Below are 25008 nucleotides of genomic sequence, written 5' to 3' on the forward strand. Positions count from 1 at the left end.
CCCTTCATCCATCAAAGTGCTTTTCTTATTGAAGATTCGTGCAAAATCCCTCTATACAAAAGTACAGAAATGAAGACGTTCTGAAGCCAAAAGATGTCCCTACTTATTATATAGTTACATAGTTGGTAAGGTTCAATAAAGACACAGGTCCATCCAGTTCAACCTATATACGTGTAGTTGTGTGTACATGTCGCTAACAACTCCCATATCCCTGTATATTTTCTAAACTGAGAAACTCATCTAAGTGTTTTTTGAAGTTATTAATGCTTTCAGATGATACATCTAACTGCTCTGAAAGTAAAAAAAAAAAAAATCCTTTCGCAAACTGTATCTCGTCCCACTTTATGTTGTGACCTTGTGTCATCTTTAGAGTTTTCCGTTTAAACCGTGTATTCTCTATACTGCAGTCCCTATTGCAATCTGTAGATTGCAGTCATGCCCCCTTTTATGCACCTCTTCTCTGAGGAGAACAAGTTTAATTTCTGTAGTCGATTTTCATAACTCAGGCCATCCAACCACCTTTTTAATTTTGTTGCCGTTCTCTAAACTTCTTGAAATTGAGGTTTCCTTTATTTGTCTACCTGTGCATCCAGTATTTCTATAGATGCCCATAAATCCATAAGACAAACTATACCTGTATATGCATTTACATTGCGGGTACAATAACTACATTATCTTTTGCTGTGAATTTTCTGTGACCCCCTTTTAATGAAATACACAAAACCAGGTGTACTTAACATTCCATCCTTATTCAACGTATGACTGTCATCATTCACCTGGCAACCAGTTTCTTTCATATTTCCATATTCATTTATAACAATTGCATAGAGCTCAGATCATATGAAAACAGTCAACCAGCTACAAAACACATGTTTTAGCCTGTACAGCCTCAACATACAACACATTCTCATGACTGGAAAATCCCAAGAGTACATGAAACATAAGCTACTGTGTACATGCAGACACTGTTCAACTTCCTTCAAGCTGCTGGAACATTGTAAAGCATTAGGGAAAAGCAAAGACTGGCTTGTACCAAAGCATTATGACTTTGGGATGCTAGAGAACAATATAGTCTTGTTTCCCTAAAAAGGAATAAATTATAAAGACCGCTGGTTTATTTTACAGCTCTTCTTTAATTACCAACAGTAAAGGTGTTGCTCAGATTTGGTTCTTTTCCTTAAAAGTATAGTTATATAAGTTATATTGAAATGAAAAACAAACATTACACTGTTGTATATTAACACAATAAAGTTAGATTACATATATTATCAGTTGAGTTGAATTTTGAGGCCACCTAATGCCAACTTTGACACTTATAATAGATTTGCTAAAAATTTGCAGTTCAGCTTATCAGCCAGTTGTCTTTTCCCAGTATCCATTTGGCTAATGTTTTTTGTAATTGCACTTTCAGTGCAGAAACCTTTTAGTTTCATGTCTGAAACGGCATGATGTTACCTTGCATATAACAGCCAACCAGATTATTTTTTGCTTGCTATAGGAAATGCAGACAGTTCTTTCTTGCAGTTTATATATATTAGGTTATTTTAATGTATTAAACTGTGTAAAAGGAGAGCTGCTTCTGTCTGTTATGCATAATAGCAGCCATTCAGATAAAAGTGTATTTTAGCTTTGGATAGAGTGGTGAGAGGTTAGAACCCCTATCAGGTTTTTATTTCTGCCTGTTCCCCACTGGGGAGCCTCACTCTCTCAATTTGTCTGGGCTGACACGGTCACCGGAACCAAAAGTAAGGAAGGATCCAAAAGTCTGAGTTGTCATTAGAAGAACAGAGGGGAAGTCTTCCAATTGGGACACTTGTTTCGGTGACAATTGTCGTAAGCTGGCCATGCAACTGTAGATTATCTGCAGATCTTCTATGGATGGAAAAAGTGCAACAGATTCCTCCATCTACACTAAACTGTGTGGATGGAGCAATCTCCCGCTGGCCAAGCTTCAGTATCTTGCTAGTCGGCCCTGCTGGCTCTCAAAATACCTGAACAATCTTACTGGATGCAGGCATTGTTCAGGTATTTTGAGAGCCAGAGGGGCCGACTAGCAAGATACTGAAGCTTAGTTAAGTGGGAGATTTCTCCATCCACACAGGTTAACGTAGCTAGAGGAATCTGTTGCACTTTTTCCATCTGACCATAGAAAATCTGCAGATAATCTAGTGCATTTCTCTCACTTTTGAGATATCCTTCACATATTGCCAAGTCTCCAAGACATGGAGAAGGTAAATCTCCCCAGTGGCACACAAATGGCATTACAACACTAACAGGGGTTACTCTTTATAAAAAAAAAAAAAAGGTTTGGGCTTTAGATATACTTTAATGTCCACACTTGAAACTGACAGGTGGAAACAGATTTAAAATAGAACTACACTTCTGTTGGGGAACACAATCCTCTTCATATGAGTTATATACATTGCAAGCATTTTAGGAAATGTTATTGAAGACTCTTCTGCTGTCCGCGGTTGAAAATCGCATGTCATTCCATTTACGTCCTCTTTTCTGTGTGTTGAGTTGAAGGGGCTGCCTAGCTCATGTCATATGATCAATCCCAGTGTTGTTATAAGAGAACAACAGGGAAGAGCAGTGAGCCAATCACATGGGCAGGAAATGGCTTTAAAAAGAGCCCTTTTAACGCAGCTGTATTCACATACAATTAAAAAAAAAACATATTTGGAAGTTATAGTGTAGTAATAACATCACAGTGTGTGTATAGCCATACACTGTATGGAAATTTTTTTAAGTTTTAAACAAGCTAGGGAAGTATTAGAACTTCCTTATGGTTTTTTTTTAAAGATTTACCTTATCTATTAGTTCTGGTGCTTTTGTCACCGGGACAGAAAGTTATGGGAAATCCAAAATGTTAGAGTTGTCACTACAACAAGAGATGAGGGGAATCTATGAATGGGGATACCTGTTCTGGCAACAGATGTCTAAGAGGGGAATTCCCTTCACGTTGTAGAGATTAAGAGTTTAACTCTCACTTCCCATTGTGGTTCTGGGACAGGAAGTGAAGGGGCACTGACAGCAGAAAATACAAAAGAGGGGTTTTAACCCTTCCCTGCTTTATCCAAAATATAAAATCCATACACTTTAAATTATCGAAAAGCTTGTGTGGCCATGATATATGTTAGTACACTTTTTTAATAGGGGAGTTAACCTTATATTAAATCTTAATGTTGCCATCAACAAAGACATACCCACCCTAAACAATGGACAAGTTGACAATATATATGAAGACATATTGAAAAATTAGGGTAGTTGTTTTCTGTGGAGGCCTCAGGTCTGCATCAGATTTAAACCCCCTAAAATTAAACTACACCCACGTATCCTTTACAGCCAAGGAATGCACCATCTAAGCCTCTATTTGGATTGCAGTTGCCATGGTGCTGCACATGTGATCAGCTATGACACCAGCTATGTGAGGGATTGAAAGTTCGGTAGAGTGCGGAAATATGCATGCTGGCAACCTTGACAGTGGCATGCCTTGAAAGACACTGTTTTGGGAGACATTAAATTGGTGGGTCTAGTTCCACTTTAAAAGAGAACTATGGTCTAACCTTTTTTGGCTATAGTTCTCTTTAGGGTCAATGGAGGACATTTATTAAAGGAGAACTATGGGGTTAAGGCTTTTCCCCATAGTTCTCCTTAGGGTAACGGGAGGACACAAACTAGCGTCCTCCCGTCACCCTAAGCTCAGTATACCGCGAGCTACAGCTCGCGATATACTGAGGCGCCACAATTATGTCTGGATCCGCCCAGCTGCGTGAGTGACAGCTGGCTCTGCCTATCTAGAGGCAGAGCCAGCTGTACCCGCCCCCTCCCCCGTCCGATCCGCCAGTCAGAGCTGGCGATCGGAGCGGGGGGAATCCAGCCCCTCCCCTGTCACGGCAGAGAGCTGTGACAGGATCGAGAGGTGAACTAACGCCAGTATGTGTTCACTCCCCTTCCGATCTACTGAGCCGACCTGTGACAGTCTCATTGTCACAGGTCGGCTAGAACTATGAGGTGAGTGAAAAGCACTCACCTCATAGTTCTCCTTTAACATCATTCTGTGAACCCAAAACTCAGCAAATATTGGGCTATTGCATGCTATATGCCGACTGCTCAGAGCTACGCTGTCGGGAAAGATCGTGACAATTTTGAGAAGGGATCCCTGCAGGGAGCGTTGAGTGACAGTTTACTGCTCTCTGCAGAGAGTAGATCATGAACTGAGTGATCAGCGGTATGTAATCGCTCATTTCTTGATCTATAGAGCCGACGTGTGACAGCTGCAGTGTCACATGTCAGCTCTAATTATGGCGATGACTGTATTTCACTCCCCCCATAATTCTCCTTTAAGATAACAATAAAGCGACAGATGTCAAAACAATGGCTGTAAATGGCAGCTGTAGCCTTGTATCATAAACTGGATCACACTATGTACTCTTATCTGCCATTTTGAAACGTATGTATGCCAGCTTGAAAAGCCACAGGCCGCTAGACTACATTGTAATTTATTCATAGATGTAATCACTGAAGCTGTTTTCAATTAGCAAAATTCATTAGTAAGATTTGAGGGATTATATCCCAAACTGAACTAAAGAATTAAAAAGTCTGACACTTTTATTGAACTTTGCAGCTGTAGCAATAAGATAATTTATTTTGTCTGCATAATAAAAAGGTGCTCTTTTTACTCACTCCCAGGTCCTCACCATCTTTTTGTTTTACCTAATTCCATTTGAATGGTGAAGGTTTAGTGTGTATGGAAAATTCTTACAAAAGACACAGTGAACTTTTGTAATATATATATATTACTGAAAGACAATCAGATTCAGATGTTGCTTGACACCAATTAGTTAAAGCAGGCAAGTCAATTGTAAACTATGATCCCATTCAAAATCGAGAGCTCATGTATCATAGTAACTCAAAGGGTCGAGGTTCTTTGGGATACACTGTGGTGAGTGCTAAATCACAACTCAGTGAGGTCACATAATCACATTTCAGATTAACCTTTCAAAATATCCCAATAAATCGTTGGGAGCCAAAGCCTGACAACTTGTTCAGTGGCAGATCTACATTTTTCATTTTCCTTTTATGCAGCCATACAACTCTGTAACAGCAACTACTATGATGCACACAGGAAAGCTATAGCAACAGACATCATTACCATAAATACAATGTAAATATTTGTATGTATTTTGAGTAATATGTCAGATGACAGAGAACAGAGGGTTGATATTATAGTGATATTCTAAAGTATTTATTTCTGAGGACCTAAAGTTGACCAAAAAAGACACACATTGGAGAAATGTGAAAGTATGGTTTGACCAGTGCAAGATCTTCCTTTCAAAGGGTTATGTAACACAAACACGCAAGTCCATGCACACAGCCGTGTGCCGTTCTTGTCCTGAGGACGAAACATCAATCTACCTAATATATTCTATTTGTCTGAGATATCTGCTCCCACAGTACCCAATCCTACCAAAACTAGAAGGATGAGGTAACAATCATCTTTCCTATGATGCCTTAGCTGCAAATCTTATCTTATTGATCTATACTAATCTTCGGAAAAATATATCAAATGAGACATGAAGCACTATAATTTTCTCAAATACCTTATGGCACTTAACATATATAGCATACCTTTGGTTTCAGATTTCAACATGGTCCGGTCTGATTTTCCTCATGTTTAGAGTACTACTGCTTCCTAATCAAATCAGTGGTACACATGTATAATGTAGTTCAGAAGAAGTCATCCAACAGGAGTCTGGTATTTGAGAATTGAATAACTTCTTCCAACAAACTAATACATAGAGGCTCCACTCACCTGCACCTTGTCATTTCCCCAGTAAAAGATGGAGTGTGCTGAAGGAGTAATCTGGATTTGCAGCCACAAAACTTTATATACTTGGTCAGGCTATAATATGTCTTTAAAAATGGACTGCTGAGAAAATATGAACAGAAGCACACCTCCCCAAGAATTCAAATGCAAAGTTTGAATCTTCTTTATCCTAAAAAAAAATACCATGGGGGGAATATATCAAAACTGGAGCAGACAGAATGTGGAGCAGGTGCCACAACAACCAATCAGCTTCTCTCTTCAGTTTGTTCAGTTAAGCTTTGAAAATAAAAGACAGAAACTGATTGGTTTCCATCGAAATCTGCTCCAGTTTTGATAAATTCCCCCTATATGTGGATATTACCATCTCAATAGATTCATATTTTCTGTTACCTTATATATAAATGTAAAATAATCATAACCATGCATTTTAATATATTCCATAAAAAAGAAAGGTATTTTTTTCAATTAACAATATAATGAAAGTTTCACTATTGCTATATTACACAATCTGTAAAATACAGTGGCTAATGCAGTCAAGTCACATTGACGTGACATGTATTTACTGCTAGAGGGATTTGCAGTGTACAGCTAGACGGTGCATTGCTAGACATTTTATTGTACTTCCACTCAGACTTATCAAATCACCTGCATGAGCTAAGAGCATATGGTTGCAATTACTTTTGTGTAGAAAGTGATGGTTAAGCTACCTCTGTGGTTACGAAAGGCACTTAATGCTTAAAATACACAGTATGAGAAATGCTACATTAGGAACCTTTTCAATTCCCTTTTTTATATTTATTAATTTTAAATGGACATATTTCTGCACCAGTTCTTAGTGCTGTTAATTTATGATGGCTCCTGAAAGCATCTGGTTAATAAAGAACTTACTGATACAGCAATATAGCGGAATGAATGCCTCAACAGCTGTAGAACACTTACCATCATCCAAGTACAACTGATCCAATTCCTCAGGCTCACACTTGATGGTTACAGGAATAGGGGCCAAATTATGATTACTGTCCTCATGCAACTCTGGCAGTGACAGAGGTTGAGTGGTTGGAGATTCATTTCTCTGAACCTTCTGCTGTTGGTGCTGCGGTTGGCCCATTACTGATGAATTAGTTGGACTGCAGGGCTGCAAATAGGATGGCTCTTGGGTAATAGACGGAACTGGAGAAGAGGGACTGTTGGGATAGACTGTTTGTTGATAACCAAGGGGACAGCTACTGCTCTGATGGAGACTCACCTGCGGCTGCAGCATGATGTGGGATGACTGATCGGGTGAACTTGGGTGCACAACTATAGACCGTGGCACTTCCTGTATGGTGGGAACGCCTCCAGTGGGCTGCTGAAGTCCTAGCTGGGAGTGGCCAGTATTCGAGATGCATTTGTTGTACGGTGAAGATGATAGGTCATGGAGCTTGTGGCTTGAATTGGAAGATGTCATCACAGTGTTTCTTTGTTGACAAGATGTGAAGCCAGACACAAGGCACGAACCAGGATCAGATGGCATCAAAATCTGTTGGCTGTAGTATGGCTTTGAGAGTTGCGTTAATCCCTGGTTCACTGGGCCACAAGTTTGAGCTGACTCATAGTCATCAGTGGGCTCTGTTTTTATAATTGGAACTGTTAGGAGAGAAGAAAAAATTAAATAAACATGAGTTGCATTTCGGTAAGATCAAGTTGGCTTGTGGCTAGGATACCCCTTGCAAAACAAACAACGTCTTGAATAAGACTCTGTGTGTCTTTTGCCTCAATCTCCCACCCAATAAAAAAAAAAAGTATGAGTCATCAGCATAAGAAAGTCACAGCTGGTTCTAATATTCAAAAGAACTATTTTCTTTGGAATCTCCTCCAGTACTAATGTGCTATAAAAGTCTATTTGCAAATAGCCATGTTGCTGAAGAAGCTTTGGACCCAAGGGCTCCATGGATTTGTAATAATCAAAGCAAAAAATCTTACTTGGATGTATTCTTGCCTTTGCTGCTGCTACCGATGAACAGTTTGATAAATGCCTATGTGTTTGGTAAAATCATTGTCAGACTAAACAGATTCAAATGAATCAAGTAAGACAAACACAAGCAAAAGTAGTTGTGGTTTATGATGTCAATGGCAACTAAACGGATTATGTAAGTGTCTTGTACTGCTGCATGTGTTCAGATTAACTCTTTTCCAGTTGCAGAAGACTAATCTGCCGACCTCAAAGTACTTTTAGTCTACTCTACTTTAAAACCAGATTATACTCCCAAACATACCTACCTGGCTGTATAAATGCAAGGCCTGAATCTCATACTACTTTGAAAGTAATTGCAATTTAGCAGCAATGCAGAAATGCAACACAGACACATCTGCTTGTTAGAGATGTGATCAAGCAAAAAAATACCGTAATATATCACATAGCCAAAGGTGTAAGAAAAACTCTTTCACCTATATTTCAAAGATGATCCCTATATTATGTACCTGCTTAGTTCACTTTCTCCAATAGCAGTTTTTCTGCTTTCTAGCTATGGAGTTTGAGGACCTTTGTTACTAAGGTCCACTGCTAGGCTATAATAAAAACACCTTTTTATCAGTGGCCTGTAAGTAATTTGCAGTAGTTTGAGCTTGGTTTTGCAAAGCAGCTGACTGCAGATTGTACTGTTTTTAAACTGTTCTGGTATCCAGTTCTAATAGTCACAGTGTGTCTGCAGATTAAGGTAATAAATGAGCCAATCCTGCAGCCCCAGGGTGAGGGTTGTGCCTTTTTGGGCCACTCTAAGGGCAATAATGAGTGCTTCAAGTCAGTGCAAGTCTTCATGGTTGCTCACACAGTCTTCCCATAATTATCTGTGCAATTAAGCAGTACTTCTCTCTTTTCAACACTGAACTATCCATGCACCCTTCACTGCTTAGGGCATGTTGCAAAAGAAATAGTGGTAGATACTGTAGTTACAAAGGATATAAAGGCAGAAGTCTTCTAGTCTTTTGTTGGCAGAAAGACATCTGACCATCTTACCAGCTTTATTCCAGGAAAATAGCATAAACACCAGTGAGCAAATGGTGTAGCAATTGCTTATGAACAGACTGCCAGAGAGTCAGTTTCCGCATGCAGTGTAAAAGTCCTTTATTAGTATATTTATCCACAGAACTGTTGACTATCTTCACCAATTAAATTAAAAAAACTAAAACTTGTGAATCTCCAGTCATCTGCTATGCTGCATAACAAAGAAGTAACTCATGCCATTAATCTCAGCATAAACTGCATCTCTGCAATTTCACAACCTACTGCTAAGACAAGATAGTGACATATAAAATAGATCACACCCTGGTAAAGCTACTAAAATGTATTTAGCTGTAAGCCTTATTTATGTTAAAAAAACCCCCAAATAATAATAATAAAACCTGGCATACCAATTTCAATACGAATATGAACACTTTTTTTATTTGTCTTTGGCAAGTCATTCAAAATATTAACTACCGGTAGCTCCAAGCTGTCATAGGCTAGAACGGAATTTGTGTCCCACTTTGGAAATCTTACAAAAGCCACAGAGTATTTGCTCCTATCCATTTTGGCATACTCAGCTAAATGTCAAAATGAATAAAGCAGAACTTTTTTCTGTTAAAAGGGACAGCAAGTTAAATCCTAAGCTGATCAATACAAAACAGATAACATACCACGTTAAATCTTCTAGTGATCTGGACTGATCTCATGATGGTCATTATGTTTACAGCTACTATTAGGTCTAAGATACCCTAAAAAAGATTAAGCTTTTTTGATCTATGGTTAAGATGTTGATGACATAAACTCGTAATGGGTATGTCTACCAAGTACAACATGTGCATACACTTTTTGTTTTTAAAGTGTAACTGCACCTTTCGGGGAAACTTTTCACAAGCAGCAGTGCAGTTTAGTAAGTGATAACTCACTGGGACAGGTGAGTATAAGACTGGCAGGGAGGCTGGGGGCAGGGAGGGCCCACCATATATATATAAATGCACTAAAAAGAAAACAACGCTGTCTGCATGCGTTGTAAACTGGCTAGTTAAAGCCCAAGTGAAGTCTAAACTATTTATATCCTCATAGTACTGTGATTTATAATAATGTTAGAATTATTCATTTTGTGTTCTGCCCGATTTCCCTCAGTAAAATGTTGGCTTACTACTCTCTCTCCAGTACAGGTAAACCCGAGTAACAGCCATATCACAAGTATCTTCACACAAATTGTACTGCAGAGAAGGATGCGTCTGATCAAGTGTTAACAAGTGCAAATTACAGAATGAACTAGGTCTAACCCTTATTCTATATAGTAATAGATCCCGCCCATGCATTTCCATGGTTCTGGTGGTTGGCCCACCTGTACCATGGAAATGCATGACGCTGTGTGAAAATGTCATGGCACCTTTGAAGAATCCAGAAGGCACCCCTGGCTGAGAATAGGTGCTTCAGATTTAAGCCTTATCCATATGCACAGTAAATCACAAAAGCATACGTTGAGATGTGCAAAATAGTTTCATGTTCAGACTGCAAAAAATGCTAAACTAGATGCATTTCTATTGAGAGTAAGGGTGGATGTCAGTAGTTGTTACATTTCTTCCCTCACTGTTTCCATGGCTGTAATTATAAGTCTGAAATATATGTTACAGGAAGGTCAGACTAATGCGAAATGTCAGAGTTGTGAGGCAGTGTTGACTGAGTCTGTACTCAACTTTCATGGTTAAAGAAAGACATTTCTCTAGTGACCTTCTTATGTCACACATGAACATGTCTGTGTTCTTAGTCAATCAGCTGAATGGTAATGCAGACCTCTTATTGTACATTATGCAGAGATTAGAACACAGTCCAGCAGCAAAGTTACAATTTATTGTAATGAGCAGGCTTCAAAAAATCTAATGAACCAGAAATCTGTCTGTGTTACTAGGTCAAGGTTCATGGCCATCTACATTGGGGTCAATTTACAAAATGTTGTGAACATTTAAATGTGACTGGGTAAAGGGTATAATATCTCATGAAAATGTTGGGCCTTGCCACCTGGACTTGCAGTATGCAGAGTTTCTAGTGACAGAAAGACATGACATGTGGGAAGACATTTCATTCAGGTCTACCACCGCACAATTCTTGAAATATAGGTAAACCCAATCACTAAAGATTCATATAAGTTATAACGCAAGTCATTTGCAATATTTTTAAATCTGCAGCTTTTATTAAGGGTGCTTTAGAAAACTGTTATTCAATTAGGGTTTACATCTACTTTAAAGGAGCTAGGCTTCAAGACATTGTAATATCCCCTTCGCACACCGTAGCGTTATACCACTGAATCCGACGGGTGCTGGAAAAACTGGTAGATGGCGCCACAGCATACAATCTAGAAGATATGTTGTCCGCACACCATTCTGCTTCAGAATGTCATCTTTATTCATATTATTTTAGCATGACATGTGAATGCAATGTTTTCCGGAGCCTCACAGGACCCCTTCGTCAGGCGAGGTGTCAGTGGGCAATTTGCCTGACGCAGGGGTCCTGTGAGGCTCCGGAAAACGTTGCATTCGCATGTCATGCTAAAGGAATACGAATAAAGATGACATTCTGAAGCAGAATGGTGTGCGGACAACATATCTTCTGGATTGTATCCTGTGGCGCCATCCACCAGTTGTTCTAGCACCCGTCGGATTCCGGGATATAACGGTACGGTGTGCGAAGGGGATATTACAAAGACATATGTTGTTGCAAGACCCTTGATCAGCACCCCTGTGGAAACTACAACTCCCCAACCTAACAGGCATTTATTTCCAGTGTGCATCAGATTACAGACGAACAGTGAAGCTGACAAACACATAGATAACTAAGGGAATGATAATATACCCAGTTCACAAACTCCACAAGCAACAGGAAGCATCTAAAACACTGAAGAGATTGAAGCGATTCTATTCCCATCTGATACAACCAAAGCATTTGGTACCGGGACTGTCACTGATCTACTAAAAGAGATCAAAAGACGTAAAAAGAAACACACAAATCTGGAATTACACAAACTCTTTCAGAGTATTACAGAGTCCGCAAAATACCGAGAGGATTCTGCATCAAGAATCAACCAACAATTAGGAGACACAAATGTGAATTTTGTGATAAGTGATGCGAGGTCTCCACACAAAACTCCCTTAATTACATGTTAATTGTGATAGAAGAAATCAAAGCACACCTTTGCCAGGTGAATAGGGAAATCACTGCTCTGAAACTGAACTTACAAGAGAAAACTGCCGATAAGGACAAGACAACAGCAGATTTGAGGAACATCGATACCGAGATCATCGCATACACCGAGGGGACACTTTGCCTGACAAAGGGGTCCTGTAAGGCTCCGAAACATTGCAAACATGTCATGCTAAAGTAATACGAATAAAGATGACATTCTGAAGTAGAATGGTGTGCGGACAACATATCTTCTAGGCTTCATGACATACCTGCAAAACTTGTGACTTTTAAAAAATGAATGTTGTATGTGTGCATGCAGAGTTTAAAATATACCATTCTATAAACATAAATTAATGGCCCTGTGCCACTGTCTCTCATGAAAAAAGATCTACTTCCCATTGGGTACAAGGTGTAAGTGTAAAGAAACAAGTAAAAAAAGAACAGTATTTTTAAAGTTGCTCATTTCATCGACTCACTTTACAGAATATTTATCCATTTACAGATTTCTAACACACAAATATATCAGATCAACATACCATAGTTTAATTGTTTGTAAAATACAGAATTTAGAGAAGCAATGGAGCAAATAATATGTGGGGGTAGTACACAATAGCACAAAATGTAAAACTTTTTAAAAATTACCCTTGAGCAGAACCAAAATTACAGTCTATGCATGCTGGCAGATATTCTAGTTTTAAGTATGGGCTTTGTATGAAAGGAAAGAGCACATTTATTATCCCTTAAATGCCATTTGGATTAATTCATTAGCATAGTTTATACACAGCCATAGACAATGAAGCCTGGATTGAACTGGATAGTTAGCTACAGAGTGGAGAAGCATCACATCAGAATGCTCTGGTTGTAAATGTTTTAAGTGTGATTCTGGGACTGCACATTTTTGTATGCTTGCTGACTGTCATAGGCATGTGACTGCAAAGATCTTTCAAGTGGTTGGAACCTAAGCATTATATGAATTTAACAGCCTGTAAGCCAGTCTTGAAAAAAATTCACTGTTTTTAGGGGAAACAGTGGACATGCTGAAGAAATGGTGATATGGGAGAATGTACAAGGCGGTTAGTTATTATTGCTGTTGTTGCACACTTTACCTTCTGTAGGCAGCATAGATCTTTTTCTGGGAATCCTATGTAGAAAGTACATCCTATTCAGAATTCATTTACGAGGCAATAAAATACTGGAGTTGGCAATGATCATCTATAACTGGTTTTATATTTTAATTAGATTTGCTTAGAAGGAGGTATAATGATTTCAAAGCACCCAATATCCAATTGTTGAAATTCCCAAAGGTTTTGGATGGATCTTCAAAACAAATTTAGGCAGATAACTATTTTCCTTCCTTGCAACCCTGTCTTTCACAGCATGGCTGCATGGTTGGTGCAGCAACTAAAATGGGACCCAGATTTTTATCAAGTCATGTTGTATTTATACAAGCTACATCTCAAAATTCAACTATGCCATATATATATTAGCTGTTTTGATGTTTATAGACCTAACATTAAAGAGCACAGCTCCTAATGGGCTTTTCTGGGTGGTAGATATGTTTCTAGATTTAAGGTTAAATCCTGCATACAGAAGTATTATTTTTATCTTAATTAAGCTGTTCATACAACTGCCATTTGACATCCACTCCACAGGCTTTTGTGTGTTCTCGGTAGGTATTAAAAAAGTCACCTTAGCTGGGCTGAAATAAGAAGTAGGCCCGGTAAGGTGGGCTGAAAATATTAATATAATTTTTGGTGGAGAATATCATATATTTCAAGATGATTCATGAGACAAGATGTAGCATGGTTCACAAAGTGTACTGGAAAAAGGGCTCCTACAGTCTAAGTGACTAAACGTAGTAGATCTATATTCTCCGCACACTAAGCAGGTGCTAACTAAATAATGGAGACAAAGACAGGTTCTCAAAGAGGCATTTGCAATCAAGAGCAGCGAGCTCAGGGTCATTGGTAGCCAAGGTATTTTAAGCTGGCCATAAGTGCAACAGATTCCTTCATGCACGCTAAACTGTGTGGATGGGGGAGTCTCCCACTGGGCTAAGCTTCAGTATCTTGCTAGTCGGCCCCACTGGCTGTCAAAATACCTGAACAATCTGATTGGATGCAGGCATTGTTCAGGTATTTTGAAAGCCAGTGGAGCCGACTAGCAAGATTCTGAAGCTTTGCCCAGTGGGAGATTGCTCCATCCACACAGTTTAGGGTAGATGGAGGAATCTGTTACACATCTGGCCATAGAAAATCTATAGGTGTATGACCAGCTTTACTTTCCTGCTCCAAATGGCAGTCCATATTCATGAATTCAATTCAACTGGGCTTATGGTGAAGAATAGCCTTTCTGATGGGGTGTAGAGGAAGAGAGCATAGAGTACAGTTATGATCTATTCTCTGCACATTTTTGTTATAGTTTCACAGCTGTGGAGCAAAGAAAGGTAGTGGCTGCCACGTTGGCAGTCTTCCCTCTTGCAACCCCAAGCCGATCATAGAGAGATCTTTAAAAGTTAGTATATAGGGTTTTTCAAATCCAAATGTTTTTAATGGTATATCAGCAAAACAAGTAACATGAGCACACGGTACAAAATTAGAAATCGTAATGAACCATCAGAAGAGATCCACATGGGAGAGCTCCATAGGTCTACAAGCATGGCTTAAACAGACTTAAAGAATAACACGAAAAATATGGAGCCCCCTTCGCCGGGGACAGTATTAGCAATCACCTCCCATTGTGGTGACCTTTAAAGTCCACAAGATCGCAACAGTCAAGGGAGGGTAAGCCTCAGATATTGTAAATCAATAAATCAGTATTAGGATAATAAAATAGAAGAATAGACACAGAATGGTGAAAGAAAACAGAGAAATACCAGGGAAAGGGGACGTAAAAGGAGAGGTGAAGCAGGTTCAGAACAGGAGAGATCAGGACGAAGAGGAAAGAATCCCAGCACCTCCGGGTGTCAGCTCAGAGAACCGGGTGGATCAGGGGATTTCTCTTTTAACGCTTTTTTTTTTTTACACCGGATTAAGACTACTTTCAGGAAAACTTACAAGAGTAACTAAGCACGCATAATCACTAGAAATATTACATTTTAATGTAATAAATAAGATCCAACAAAAAATGTTCCAGTTACGATACAAACTATGTTCCTTTGAATGCCATTTTTTAGAAAGGAATGGAATACATGCAAACCAGTGATATTTCACTGCAAACTGAAAGACTACTGCTGCCAACTCTACAGATGCTACCATCGCTACTGAATGCTTTAGTAGATAAATAGTTGGATGAAGAGGAAGCAAGTCTCACCATCAGTGAATAAATTGGTATACTGAAGTGAAACTTACTGTTTTACATAGATTATGATAGTTGCATTACATTTTACACTGCACTTAGAACAACAGAGGCCATATAGCAATATTTCTGTGAGGCTTGCTTATTTATAATTTCTGGAACTTCAAGCACTCTTCCTAAATGATAGCTTCATTATGATGCCAAGCAAAACAAGAAACACAATCAGAAGGTTGTTTCATACCAAAGATTAGTGCCAGAGAAGATTGGTTACCAGAGAAACCATGTTACTAGAGGCAACAATATAGAGGGAGGTGGCATTACCAGTGGGGCCATGTTAACATAGGGCCATACTACTGCCGTTATACAAGATGGGTCATGTTGCCAGAGGGCCATACCATGGATGCGCAATGCAACCATAAGGGCCTCTTTACAGATATGTCTTGTTACCACAGAGGCCATGGCAAGAGGTGTTTCAGAACTACAGCATCTTTAAAGAGCTCTGTACAAGGGACACCTAATCCAAGGAACTTCCTTCCTACAGAACAGTTTTCCTTCTCTATGTTGCAGTTAGTTAACTGTGTTGGTGCTCCATGCACAGGGGTAAAAAAAAAAGTAAACTACCGAATACAAGGTGAAAGTCCAAATGTGCAGAGCTGTTACAAAATAGATGCTGTGTAGCTGAATGTCTGGCCAACATGGAAGAATGGATTCAAAATAAACAGTAATTTGTGAATTGTTCGGTCAAGTAAATTTCCTGGAATCACTTGTGATTATATATTATGATGTCATAGTAAAGGGGGAAGTAGGAGAAAGGAAACAGCTAAATGTGTAAGCACTTATAAACCTCTAGTCAAACACTGACATACAAACATATGTTGTTTTAGCACTATTTAATTCATATTTATTTTATTAAAGCAAGTATTTTCTGAGCATCCCCAATAGGAGTGTGCAATGAAAAAGGACTATTAAAAATTGCATGTGAAGGCTGGAGCTGGAAGGCGGCTCTATTGATCTAAACAAACAACCATGCAATGCAATGAACAGATCTATTGTTGTAACTCTACAATACAGTTTGTGTGTTCACAAATTAGCAGAACTACATTATATACCATCTGGGCCTAACCACATCCACTCACAGTAACATGGTTAGCTAAGTAGTGCAGTCTGTCAGTTAGGCTAATTCAAATTATGATATAGGTTTAAACGTTCTATTTAGTTGAAGGAAACAAATAAATGTCAAAAAATAACAATAGCTAGAATGAAAAGTGAATACACAGTATACTGTATATTCCTCTATCTAATGTTAAAAGATCAGCTGCATAAATATTTTTAGTTATGCTACAGTTAAAAAAATAAATTACTTAAGAAACCAAATGTATTGTAAGGTAAAGTGCATAAAACCACTATGTACTCAGCTGGCGTAAAGAATAATCACCTCAGCTGTAAATCATGGAAAATGCAGATATCCTGTTCATTTTCTACAGGTTTTTACTAATCAATGACAACAATTTTTTTTCTGTGGTAAAGAGGACCAGAGTTCAAAAAAGAACAAAATTCACATTGTTCATTGTTTCCACCCATAGGCTCTTGTTCTTATCGGTTGCAGACATGTGATTCTACAGGTATGACCCATTTAATGTCCTAATTTTAAGTAGAACACTTACACTACATAAAACAGTATGGATTACCTGGCCTAAACCAGTTTATCTCAAGATTTTGAAAACCACATCTACATCCTGCTATAGGATTTCAGATTTTTATTTAATTACAAGTCAAAATGGAGACATCATCATATCAGGTGTCTCAATTTCTGTCAGTCTTGATTAATAATATGTTCTCAAAAGAGACCATGTATTGATTTAAAGTCTGCTATATGTGTTATGTGCACATATTTGTAGCAGTAAATTATAGGAACCATATATACATTGAAAGATGCAATATATACAATGACAAAATAATATTGTTAAAACAGAATTGGATACATTAATTTAGACATGTATGTATGTAGTGGTATAAGAACAGGGTTTGCAGTGGTTACATCTAGTTCTTTAATTTCGGTGTTCAGTAGTTCTAATATTCTACAAAATTGGTTATAAACTCCAGAAAACACACAGCCTAATATCCACAACATAGCACATAACTTCACAAGCAAAGCGATGATGAGTCGTCTTAAGAGACAGCATATAATGGCTGAGTCTTAAAGTGACACTAAACTCAGGAATTAAATGTTAAAAATATATTTAAGTACCTTAACTATTAACAAAAATATACCTTATTTGTATAGCACTCAGCTGTAGATCCTCAAATAATCTCTAAAATCTCTAAATTGGTGCCGACACTGTCCTTCCTTTTGGAGGGTGGCCACTTTTGTCCCCATGGTCCCTGTGTGTGTGTTGTAAAGTAGCCACCGCTTCAAGCTCGCTCTCATGATGGACTACAATACAAATTAGTAAACTAAACATGAGATTGTAGTCACTGGAGTGAGTTTGGACCAGTGGCTACTTTACAACACACACACAGGGACCATGGAGAACAAAAGTAGCCGCCCTCCAGAAGTAAGAACAGTGTCAGCGTTAATTCAGAGATGATTTGAGGATCTACAGCCGAGTGATACACAAATAAGGTACATTTTTATCAATTGTTACGATACTTTAATGCATTTTTAAAATTTAACTCCTGAGTTCAGTGTCACTTTAAGAGACAGCAAATAGTGGCTGAGCCTGGAAGAGCTGGAAAAAAAGGAGATATAGCCATGCATGGGGACATCGTCGTTTGTGAATTTAGAGAAGTATGAAGTTGCCATCCGAGAGAAGGTACATGTGCTATTCTGTATGGGAAGATTGATGCATCCTGTTAAAGCGACATTAAAAATGCAGACTCCTCGCGTGCCACGGCCCAGCGCGTGCGCTGCCAGCTCCGTCAATTCAGCTTCAGTGCTGCTCTCCTTCTCTCCCCTCATGTGATCTGGATTGCGCATGTGCCCGTCCACACTTTCCCCTTTCAAGCGTTCAGGAGATGGGACTTCTGCAGCTGGGAGCGAGTGGCGCGGGCACAGGTAAGTTAGTTATTAGCCAACTTTTTTTAAATATATATTGGGGCATATATCTAATGCTTAATAGCAATAGATATATGCCCCCAACAAATTTACTTTAATATTACTTTAAGCAGACTAATATGGAAGAATGTACATGTGGCATTCTGTATGGGAATCCTGTTAAGCAGACCAGTATGGTCTCTAAAATAGAGACTTATATCCCTCTGTTCTGCTAATATTTAAGCAGCTCTCTTGGGTAGGGTACATTGAGGAGAAGTACTGTGGGTCCAATCATTACAGAGGTAGATAGGGAGACTAAGATGCCCAGTTTTTCCCTGACAGAACCATGGGTGAGTTATCTAGAGAATAATGTCCTCATAAGGACTAAAGTATGAATATCATTTTTTCTCTTTAAAGATAGGTACCTAATCATGGCCTGCTGAGCTTAAATTGAACCCTATGTTGTGGTTTGCCAATTCACTTCACTTGATGCCTGTAGCTGGCATTTATATTAGTTGGCTATATAGTACGTGTGAACATTGGTCCACCAGACCCGACTATGGCTTAGATGGCTAGTAAGACAATTCAGGCTTCACCAAATTTGGCCTTATTAGCCAATATGCATTTCTTCCACACCGTTTATTCTGGACATGCATTTGAAAAATCCAGCACCTTTAAAGTATTAAGTCAGTGCTTTCTCCATTTAAATATGATGGAACACCATCAAGATGGCAATTCAAACCAGTTAAAATAAGCAAAGTTGCTTTGAGTTTATTTAATCAATTCCCATGCTGCATTACAGGTACCCAAAGGTGCCTGTTCTTTTCTTGGCAATGCTGGTTTGGATCCACAACCGAAACTCCTTGGTGCATTGGGGACCAATCACCTCACTACCACTTTGGAGTTAGGGAAAGCATATTTAGCCATATGCAAGTTTCAACTTTCAGATAGTTGAAATATAGGAATAGGAATTTCACTGAAGGCAGGCAATTTCAGGAATTGCAGAGAATGGTAGGGAACAACTGGCAAAGTAAAAGCCACACAGGGTGACAGTTAAATAAGCCTTTGTTGAATACAGGTTTATCAGCTATCAACTAGAAATGCGGTTTTATCACATAACCTGTACCAATTACAAAATCCAGCTAGCCATAGTAGTTCAGAAAAAATGTATTGCCTGACCTGCAGTTTGCAGATCAAACCTGATTTCTTTCAATTTTGTTAGTGGTTATGGCTCAAGGGATATCATTTAGAACTTGTCCTTTCTCTGTACAAAAAAATATGATCTGAGGGTACATAAGAGGTGTACTGAGAAACCCCTAAACTAAATAGCCAGATATCCATCTATATTGAGACTAAAAAAAAATAAAACCTGGCAGTATTCCTCTATGACCGTAAACTAATTTGTAAAATGTACTGAATGGTATAAACGTTAGTCACCACAAACTAAGCTGGGGCAGCCAACAAATGAGGGTGTGGGCCTGAAATGTCAAAGTATAAAGAACCTATTCAGACAGCTTCCCCACTCAGGAGTTCAGGCACAATGTTTTGGGTTAATGTAAAAGTTACTGAAGGAAAAACAAAAGTTTAAGTTCAAAATCACAGCCAAACAAATGGCTGCAGGTGTTGCCTCTTTATTGTGACCAGCTTAAAACATTAAAAGCTCCTAAGCTGTACTTCGTCAGGTAAGCCTGCGTAAGGCTTTATTGCTGTTTGTATAACAAATCATGCATCATGGGATTAAAAGTGAGGCCATGCTGAAGGCTTTTGAAAAAATTGTGCCCATTAAATAAAGATTATATCCTAAACAGGTGCAAACATTTTCATCAGCCAGCATTTTGTGTGAAACATTAAGCAAAGTAAAAGCGTCAATCGTCTTCACAGGTCTTATTTATAGTAACTGAATGAAAGGAATAGTGTTGTCCATAGCAACCAGATTCCAGATGCTATTTTAAGAGAAGATTAGGCAGCAAGCAAGCAAATTCTGATCAGTGCCTATAGGAAATACACCCCTACCAATTTTCTAACAATGAAAAATCAGCCCCCTCAAAATACTACCTGAAATATGGAATGCTATTTGAAGGAACCACTTCAGGCATTAAAATCAGAGAACTGCCAACACATTTTGGAAAATCACTATGATAAATTGCTTGTCCAACCCAAAAAAACTTTTTTTTTTTAGTTTTGAATAAGGCAGTTAAGGATTACAACATTTGTTGACTTTTGCTGCAACATGTTATCAGACAGGGACTGAATGGAACTCTCAAAACAGCAAAACAAAAATGAATAGAAAATATTTTCTTTAGTAGAGTAGGGGAAAGCTACAACCTTTTTTGATGCATTCCAGAAAAAAAAAAAGGCAACATGCTGTATTTTTCTTAAAACCTTTGGAAATGAATGCAAAAGTGTGAACTAGCCTCATTTTTACCATTGAAATTAATGTATATGCAATTATGGTCCAGATAAAAAAATGCTCTGGTCTGGAGATGGTGTGAACAAGCTCTGAGACCGTGCTGGATCATGCTGCCAAGTACCAGAACTGGAAGCGATCACTGGCAGTGCCCTTGGGACTGTTGTATTGGCTGAATGGACAAGTAGGGATGGGAAACCATCCATGTGAAAAGAGCGAACCTTTAGATAGAAACAAAACTGTTAAACTTGTGACAAACTGCATTATATTGTATATTTCCTATGTAATATGAAAACGCAGAAACAAAAATTCACTGAAAGATTAGTTACTGAGTGGACCAGCAGTTCTGAATAACCTCTGATTTGGACCAACTTGGCATGTAATAGCCCTCTAAATAGATATCTATATATATATCTCCTGTAAAGAAATATATAAATACAATGTGCAACCATTACCATGATTTAGTAGGAAAGTATGAATTTTACAGTTTATGTGTTCTTCATGAAACTGATGTAAACCAACGATTACTGAATGTGTTTAAACGTAGTACCAGTGGCCCAGCACTGAAATATAAGCCATCGCAACAGGCCAGTGAGTACAGGCGAAAAGAGACCTTGTATACCCAATTGACTGGCTCTTAGCATGAAAGAGTGCTTGTTTTTACATGGTTACCGAAGACTCTGGAAGATAAATTTAGGTCGCAGGAAGGAAGCTGAGTGGGCGAAGTGATGACAAAGATCTGTATTTGGTATTGCTTGCCATGTCAGAAAAAAGACATTTCACTTTTCAAATACAAATATTCAATGTCAACTAATGGACCGCAAGCTACATATTGTTTGTTTTTAAATATATAATATGAAGCCACTGTAGTTGGTACATCAGAGCTGTGGTAAAACATGCTCTGAAGAATGGAAACTATATTTAAATATTTTGAAAGATCACCTGGTCATGCTTAACAACAAATTTTGAAGCCAAGTCCAAATGAGCTTCCTGTCTATTATATAGATATATATGTATCTGTACCTCTTTATTTAAATCATTCCTTATTTAAAGCATATAGAATAGGAACACATTTAATAAATTACACACTAGTGACTTGTTTTTAAATTTTCTGTAACCTTCTACTGATTCACTTCTGTACCTCAGCACGTTCTAAAATGGCAACACTACATTCACACAGTCGCTCTTTGCAAAGAACATGGAGTGCTTTGGAGGCTGCAATCGGCCTGAGCTGCCAACACTCTCTTTGGGCAGGTATGAACTCATAGGATATTTTGAACTGTGTGAAATAAAAACTTGGAAACACAGAAGTGTGTACTAAATTGTTAAGCTCAGTGCACCATTTCAGTCACACAGAAACATCCTCTACACTTTAAGTAATAAAATACTTTTACTAAGGTTATTTTTTGAGTTTCCTTCTGTAGGTTTGAGGTTGTGTCCTTATGCTTTTGATCTTAGGTTCATATTGAAAATACTGCCCTCATGAACCTTAGTCACACCCTTAATGCATTTAGAAGTTGCAGTCATGTCCTCCTTTCCTCAAGACTGTGCATATTAAGTTCCTGTAATCTCTCATGATATGTTTTAACCCTCAGAACTTATGCCAGTTTTATTGCTGGTCTCGTTTTATTTTATCAAAATCTTTTTGTAAGTGAGGTCTCCAGAACTGAACATATTTTGAATGAGGTCTAGCTAAAGATCTATATAGTGGAATTAGGACTGCCTTCCTCCAAATCATGTTCCATTTTACAAGCACTTCCTGGAATATGAGCTATATTGAGCATCTTTGTATCATCATCAAAAAGATAGATCTCGCCCAAAAAACTTTCTGTTAAATCACTTAAACAGTTTTAAACATAGCAGAACGTAAAACACAGCCTTGTGGTACACCACTAGTGACTGGTCTCTGTTCTGAATGCACCCTGTTGAAAACCACACTGATATCTATCCTTTAGCCAACTGCATATCCACTGAACCACTCATGGGTTAAGTCCTAGGTTGTACAAAATGTTTTATGATATTATGTGGAACTGTATGAAATGCTTTGTAAAACATTAGTGATATAGTAAAGAAAATTCAATCAGATTAGTCAGGCATGATCTGCTCTCAGTAAAGCTATTCTTCATTGGGTCCAGAAAGTTGTTTAAATTTTAAATGATCACTGATCCTTCTTTTTAGGAACAATTCAATTAATGTCATTACTACAGATGTTAACCTCACTGGCCTGTAGTTGCTGGCTTCTTCCTTACTACCGTCCTTGTGGATGGGTACAATATTAGCTGTCCACCAGTAATGGGGCAATTGTCCTGGTGGAAGATATTGATTAGAAAGAACAGTTAATCGTCCAACAGCTACACCTCAAAGTTTTCTTAGAACTCAATAATGTCTACCATCAAGACCCATTGCTTTATTGAGCTTTAAGCACATCAGTTCATCTGCTACCTCTGCTTCTAAAAACCTTGAAAATGAACCTTTACAACGAGAACCTATATGACGCTTCCGACCTTTTCTTGTCATTTACTTCTGAGAAGACTGAAAAGAATACATTTTTTAAATGGTTTGCTTCACTCAGATCTCCCTCAATATAAGTGTTATACGTAGTTTAATTTTTGCGATCCAGTTGAACCCTTTCCCGTTACGGATATACCTAAAAAAGGTTTTGTCTCCTTTCTTAAAAGATTTAGCCATTGCCTCCTGTTTTCGTGCTTTAGCAACACTGACAATACATTTAGCCTCCTTTTGTCCGTTTGCCTGTTTTAATGCATCTCTCTATCAGCTACACTTTGTTTCCCTGTATTTCTTATGAGCTTTTCTCCTTTACTATCCTACTTACCTCTGTAATGGACCATGTTTTTTTCTTCCATTTCGTCTTACCAATTTGCCTGACAATCTAGATGAGAGACTTTAATAGTGCACACTGATTACTGACTGCTGCTGTTTTATTCCAACCTTTTATGTAATTTTATTAGAAAATCAACCATTTCATCAACATTTGTCCTATGAAAATCTAAAACTTTGTTTTTGTAGGATTATTCAGTTTTCGTTTTAATACCAAACCAAAAGACACTGGTGATCACTGGAACCCACAATTTATCCCACCTCCACATTAGATAAGCGATCCACATTTTCAGTACCAGGTAGAGTATATAATCTCTTCTGGTTGGCCTTTTTACTGACCGTTTTAGAGAAACACCATTCAATGTCTCCAACATATTTCATAACATATAATCCTGCTCGTAAGCGCAGTTTAAAAATTCCAGTCAACATCTAGCATGTTGGGGTGCACTTGGCATGTGCTTAAACATTTTCCAACAGCCCTCTCATGAAATCAAGCCCTAAAAGTCATATAGGGGAAGTCCATACTAATTTATTGCTAGGATTTAAAAAAGACAAACACCTTATAATATTGTGTTTTTGCTTCTAAAGTCTCATAAATAAAGGCCAAAGAGATGATGCTTTCTGTGAGCAGCCTGCCTACTGACAATTAAGGTGACTCTGTCGATGTTTTAAGAGTAAAACTATGCCATGTCTTGAAAAGCAAGCACCTAATACTCACCTGTTTCTCTGCCTGTGCCACGAAACGCCTCTGTGGTAAAAGGATAATGTTACTGAATCATCCACATGTGACACTTCCGATAGTGACAAATGCCAGTGTCCCCCACTGTGCTCTGTGGTTCCATCCAATTACTTTATCACTTTGGAAAACGGAGGCTGACAATAGGAACTGCAGTGGGTACAAAGCATCCGACAAACCCAGAAGTGTACACTTTTCTGCAACATTGTTTCTTTACAAAGAAGTGTCCAGCGGCATGAGCAGTGGGACAGGTTTGTATTGGCTTCGCAAACAATGACAGTGTTCAACTTTTAAAACTAAGGAAAGTCACTTTAAGAGCGTCAGAAGGTGATGGAATAAACTTAAAGTAGAGATGTTTAACTACCTTTTAAAAATAGTAGTTGCTACAAATTTGAGAAATATTTGTGTAATGTAAAAAAATATATATCTCAATTATATGGTGTTCTTGCAGATAAAGAATTTTCTGTAGGCAGCTTTTAGCTGACCTTAACAGACTGTACAGCAGAGAATAGTATTACAATTCTAAACCTCTCTGCCAAACATTTAAGGACATTAGTCACAGGCTGAATGTCACTCCTATAATCAGGCAGGCCAAAAAATATCACTGAACCACTTTATTATATATGTATATATATATATACTGTTAGTAAGCAGTAGAAATATGGAACAACATAAAAAAAGTTATCAAACAGATAAA

General features: G+C 38.2%; 1 protein-coding gene across 1 annotated transcript in view; it reads right to left on the minus strand.

Annotated features, from left to right (window-relative positions):
• NFATC1 (nuclear factor of activated T-cells 1) overlaps positions 1–25008 on the minus strand; it is a 205708-nt gene that overhangs the window by 51398 nt on the left and 129302 nt on the right. The window contains exon 9 of the mRNA XM_018553005.1: positions 6770–7456. Coding sequence (XP_018408507.1) covers positions 6770–7456 — 687 coding nt within the window. The remainder of the gene's footprint in view (positions 1–6769; positions 7457–25008) is intronic.

Source organism: Nanorana parkeri, unplaced genomic scaffold (genome assembly GCF_000935625.1).
Source record: "Nanorana parkeri isolate BGI_ZX_2015 unplaced genomic scaffold, ASM93562v1 scaffold105, whole genome shotgun sequence".
Lineage (NCBI taxonomy): Eukaryota > Metazoa > Chordata > Amphibia > Anura > Dicroglossidae > Nanorana > Nanorana parkeri.